The sequence below is a fragment of the Malaya genurostris genome, chromosome 2 (assembly GCF_030247185.1).
Source record: "Malaya genurostris strain Urasoe2022 chromosome 2, Malgen_1.1, whole genome shotgun sequence".
Lineage (NCBI taxonomy): Eukaryota > Metazoa > Arthropoda > Insecta > Diptera > Culicidae > Malaya > Malaya genurostris.
This window is the reverse complement of record NC_080571.1, coordinates 21,235,057-21,240,916: the sequence shown is the minus strand read 5'-3', so window position 1 is coordinate 21,240,916 and position 5,860 is coordinate 21,235,057. Positions and strand designations below refer to the sequence as shown.

Below are 5,860 nucleotides of genomic sequence, written 5' to 3'. Positions count from 1 at the left end.
AAAGGAAGATTTCCATGCTTTAGGGAAAGTACATTTATTAAGTGATAAGTTAAAAAGTAGTTGTAGTGGTAGTGTAAGTTCTTCAGCAAGATTTTTTAAAAATATTGGTGGTATGCTGTCAGGTCCAGGCCCTTTTGAGGCGTCTAAGTTTTTCAGTGCTGTCGAAATATCACTTTCTGATAGATAGTTTACAGAGATAGAGTTGGAAAATGCAGGTATGAAAGAGAAGTATTCACGGTCACGGTCAGTTTCTGAATAAGATGTATATACTTCTTGGAAAAAATTTGCAAAGTGATTGCAGATTTCTGTAGTATTTTTCCCTACATGTTCGTCGAGGTGCATTTGAGATGGAAAATTGTTGCTTTTTAGTTTAGTTTTCGTGTAGTTAAAAAAGTTCTTAGGGCAAGTCTTTATTTCGTTTTCAATTTTGCGGTTGTATTCTTCGTGTGCTGTGTTAATGGCTATTTTAAGTTGATTGCATAGATTTAAGTAATTTTGAAGATGGGCGTCACTTTTTTCTTGTTTGTAAGTTTTGTGCGCTTTTTGTTTCCTATTTTTCAAATGTTTTAGTTGTGAATTGAACCATACAGGTAATTTGCTGTTATGATTTTTTGCGATGAGACATTACACCATGAAATCAATTAAAAAATAAAATCACATTTTCTCAGTGTGCTATTCTTTCGGGAGTTTCGTTGTTCCCACTTTCAATTTTTTCATATTTCATGTTATATACATCAGATTTTTTGACATTATGTCCAATTAGAATTTGGCGAAAGGAAGGTATTTTGAAAAACCTTACGAAATAAACAGATGTCTTTTTAAAAAAAATCTCAGACATTCAATTTTTAGTAGAAAAGTGAACTGTAGATGGACAGTGCTGAATCTTACCTAGGGTATGCAACATAAGTATTATGATAACATATCTGAATTAGCTCGACATTTCTGATGATCAAACAATAAACAACGATCCGTTTTTAGCGAACCTAGCTGTTTTACAATGAATGAAGACGTGAAATATGAAAACGATTCAATTGTGGGTCCATTGGAAGATAAGATACTTGTTCATGCTCAGTTATTCCAACAACGTTTGGAGTTGGAACAACAAGAACCGAATCCAGAGCAAACATTCAATATTCAATCTGGACTCGAACCGCGGTCGAAATACAAGACGCCGTTCCATTGTGAAATTTGCAACAAAAAGTTCCGAAAAAGTACTTGTTTTTGGGAGCACCAGCTCATACATTCGGGTGAACATCCTTACAAGTGCGAAATATGTGACAAAGGATTTCTGCGAAAAGGTGATGTTTTTTATCACAAGCGTATCCATACCGGAGAAAAACCACACAAGTGCGATATATGCGGAAAAAGTTTCTCCAAGGTTTGCAATCTAAACACTCACAGACGTGTTCACACCGGAGTAAAGCCCTTCAAATGTGATATCTGCGGTAAAAGTTTTAGCCAGAGTGGAACTCTCTCGATTCACGAACGTACGCACACTGGAGAACGACCGTTCGAATGTAGCATTTGTGGCAAGGATTTCATCAGCGGTAACAATTGGAGGGCACACTTGAACACCCACACCAACGAAGAACTGGTAAACAGTGAAATCTTTCACGAAAAATCGTTTGTCGATAGAATACTCAAGAAACGGCTAGATCCAGCCAGCCAGGAAAGACTCTACCCATGCGATATTTGCGGAAGAACTTTTCTGCGGGCTTGTCAACTGGCATGTCATAGGCGTATACACACCGGTGAGCGGCCATACCAGTGTACCTACTGTGAGAAAAGATTTATCGACGCCAGCGGGCTGGCGAAGCATAAGCGCATCCACACCGGCGAACGCCCCTACCAGTGCGGCGATTGCAGCTATGCATTCACTACTAGCACAAATCTGGCGACTCACATCCGTCGTGCTCATTCCAGTTCCAAAGCAGAAAAGGCAACAACTTCGACGACTGATCCGAGTAACGACTTGTACCCCGACAACCTTCCCATAACTAAAATTGAGCCACTAAATTTAACGGAAACGGAATTGATATAAGATTATTTGATTGCTTATTTTTCCAAGGCAGTGTAAGTTGATTACTACTGCACATTAATATCGAATGATTAAATATTCACACTAAGGAAATAAAACCTCATTTTGCATATTTTTGTCTAAAGATTGTAAGAAATGTTTTCCTTTTTTCATCAAAAGGAAGGAAGTCTAGGAGAATAACTATAATAAAACAATTGAATAGCTATAATAAACTTCAAGCGCTTCGATCATATTTTGTCATTCATCCTGAGTACCACGATATTTCCCCGAACATAAAACAAAAAGTAATAATTGTTTTATGCGACATTTTTAAATCACTAAAAATGACAATTTGTGAAGGCCCCTTCAAATTTTTATCCCGAATCTCGGAAAATTTTAACCGGAGTTTCCCTGTAAGAAAAAAGCATCCAACGGAAGTGCAGCTGCCAACTTGGTTGCCAATGTTTCAAATTTATCTGACATATGCCATCTTATATCAATTATTTTACCCCGGCTTTAACCTTTGTATTCCCTGTGAGAGGGGGGGGGGGGGGGGGGGTGTGGTGGTAAGGGTCGTAGAATTTTCTTATCCCAACAGATACTCTTTCAAACCAGATCTTATGTCCTTTTCAAGATCTCTGCATACGAAAAAGCAGTTTGCTTAGCTTTCTTCAAATAAATCGATTTAAACCGTCTTACAAGTCAAAAAACAGAAATATATGTCAGTGGAGTTGATACGTGGCAGCATAAAACAATTAATCATAGATTTCCCATTGTATGGAGACACTAACAGCGCTTCTAGTGAGAAACGGTTGTACTTTTTCCATTAGCTACTGTGGTTGTGTTAAATGCGCAGGCAACTTTGTACATGCATTTTAGGAGCATTTACGCACCCATTTTACACCAGACGGTGCTTTCGGAGTCACGAGTTGCTCAACTAAATTACTATTACACTGGGGAATCCAGGTTTATTTTATTTATGGTGGCAGTGTAATTAAATAGTTTCGATCAAGTTTACGTCTGTGTAGGGCTTCATGCACAGACTAACAGACATGACATTATGAGTAAATTCTTATAAAAATAATTTTTCGTGATGCACTAGTTCCACCTATATTGTACTGCGCGAACTATTTACTATCTGTACACCCCTTGTGTTATGTAAAAGTTTTTTCACTAGTTGGTTTCCCCTCGATTGTCAACACCGATCAGCTGCTTGCAGGGATGCCTGATTTCATCAAAATATTTGAAAATGAATCGTCACAATAAATTATTGGATTACGTTGATAATATATTTAACTTTTTCGCGATGTTGGAAGGTAACCATTTATTTGACTCAGCGTTGTTCATCTATTTTTTATTGTGTTGGTAGTTTTCACCCGAAATTAAGTGGCGGCAGACCAGAAGCAAGTAAATATTGTAACAAAACGGGTTCGATTGTGTATTGCGTTGGAGGAAGAGAAGTACGCACAATTATGTATATAGTTTTGGCAATATGTATTAAATCTGTATCATGCATGAAATTCGCATGGACGTATACAAATCAATACATTACAGGTAATTTTGTATGAATGGCAACTCTGTTGGTAAATGAAAAAAATAAACACAGTCTAGATAACAGACAGGATGTTTTTGATAGGGTAACGTGGCGCCATCATGACATATGAGAGTACTGTCCCAACTAAAGGAATATTCGAAATGATCGTTAAAATGATTGAAGAATCTAATTCGAGTGTCCTGTCTGTAAGTCTGTGCTTCATGTTCCTATGAATCTATATATTTAATATTTGAAATTTTGTTTCAATTATTTGCTTAAAATTTTGGCCACAACTCGCATGCATGACCACCGATAACTTCGATAATTTTTTTTCCAAAAGCGACAATTCTGTAATTTATAGTCTCCTCGAAATCGAAAGTCTCGCTAAATGCCAATTACCTGTCAAATGGAAAATATCGAAAGTTAGTTGTTTTATTGTTTGCCAAGAAGATTGCCGAGCATTCGGCTGTTCAAATCTCTACACAGATTTGTATAAAATTTCAATTTAGAATTTTGCTAAAAATGAGCTAAAAAATTTGCTAAAAAACGTGCAAAACTAGCACAAAGAAAACGTATCGACAATTCCGTTCGCTTTTTCTCACTCAATTTCGACAGTCCGCATTTATTCGGAATCCGTTATGATTTCTCCGTGGAATTCCAGATGAAAATTTCTCGCCGATTCGGAATATATTCCAAACTGCAAGTCTTGTTAAATTGTACTTCACATCGTTCACGTCTAGATGCTTTCGTTCTTTTAGTAAAAGTTCAATTTCGCTTGTTGTCGGTCTAACTTTGCAGCGCTTTTTTACTACACTGTATTATCTTTTACACGAAAATAACATAACAACACCACAAAATGAGCCGAACGAACATTGTTTGACAACTATCAGTGGTTTGTTTGCATGTTCATCCCGTATCATTCCATTCTGTTCCATGTTATACTTGTATCATTCCATTGTGTTTATTGTCACCAGTGAAAACAAACCACCGATAACTGTCAAAGATGAATTTTATTCATCGACAGTTCAATTGCGTTTAGTTACCATGTAAAACCTCATTGTCTTGGTTTTTGCCGTCTCGACCGTAAGCAATATTCACAGAGAACAGACATCCAAGTAGAGTTTTCAATGTGTGTAAGAAATTGTTTAACGGTTGTTTTAAAAAGCAATCATCAAGTAGCAATTCTCTTGTAGAGACACTTCTAGCAGCCCAGTAATCCCTTATGAGCTCTTGCGTTTGAGGTTTCATACACTAGCAATTCATGCGTTCAAAGTCGTGCGCAATGGTTAGTTTTTTTTAGTTAAAAGTAAAACTTTTTCTATTAAAAGCTAAAAACAAATCACTTTAAATTTTGTATGAACTCTAACGGTGGGTTTAAAAAAAATTATTTGAAAGATCAGTGGACCTATAAAATGTTAGAAGAATTGCACATGACTAGGTAAGATTATTTCAGTTTAGATTAGTTCATTAAGTTTAGAGTAATTTGGCTCTTGAAAGTTATTTATTGCAATTCGTTTTAAGCAATGCAGAGGTCCATTGTTTAGCCATGTTCAATATGAGGAGTTGGAGCTCCGTTGGACAAGTTTTACTGGAGAATTTTAGAAGTTTATAACTACCTATATTTTTTCAAATAAAAACTAATTACCTGTAGAATATTTTTCCTTCGCGTCCAATAATAACACATTTTCTTGTTATATGAAGAAATCTCTTTATTTTTACACTATATTAGTGGGAAAGAAAACAACAACAAACCGTTCTAATAAAACGAACGTGTATTTCGTTCGGCATGTCGTTCAATAAACGCTCAAAGCCCAACAAGATCTAACTGCTTTATCAGTGGGTTAAATCACTCTAAACTTTGCTGAATTCTCGGTTGATTTTCCAGAAGGCCGTAACAGCAAGTGACAGTTTCTCTTTGTTCACTCTCTCTTTCGATTATTGTGATGTGATCTAAAAAGATTTTCTTGGATTTCACAGTTCTGTTTGGAAGTCGAACGTTTCGAGCATCATTCTATGCAAAGAGTTAAGTTATAAACGTGTAAACCGCTTGGTAATTAATAGAAGAGAAAGTAAACAAAGAGAAACTGTCACTTGCTGTTACGGCCTTCTGGAAAATCAACCGAAAATTATCAACTCGAACAAGACTTTGAAGGTTCAGAAAAGTTGTTAAATTTGACCACCTTTAGTATTCCATTTTCAGGGAACTCAAGTTAGCTTCACAGCTAACTACACAGTCGCACACACACATATGCAACGATTCTATCAGCTTCAGCTAGCAAACATCCAGAAAAAAAAGTTCATCCAACCAT

The 5,860-nt window shown here is 36.3% G+C and overlaps 1 protein-coding gene across 1 annotated transcript; it reads left to right on the top strand.

Annotated features, from left to right (window-relative positions):
• Positions 1-761: 761 nt before the first annotated feature.
• Positions 762-2,270, top strand: LOC131428527 (zinc finger protein 239-like). Its single transcript, XM_058592527.1, has 2 exons — positions 762-893; positions 979-2,270. Exons 1-2 carry the CDS (start codon positions 868-870, stop codon positions 2,039-2,041), a joined length of 1,089 nt encoding a protein of 362 aa, XP_058448510.1. The 5' UTR covers positions 762-867; the 3' UTR covers positions 2,042-2,270.
• The last annotated feature ends 3,590 nt before the right edge of the window (positions 2,271-5,860 follow it).

Coding starts and splice junctions, on each gene's coding strand:
- LOC131428527 (XM_058592527.1), top strand. CDS start 868: ATGGACAGTGCTGAATCTTACCTAGG. Junction 894..978: donor AGTGCTGAATCTTACCTAGG/GTATGCAACATA, acceptor ATCCGTTTTTAG/CGAACCTAGCTGTTTTACAA.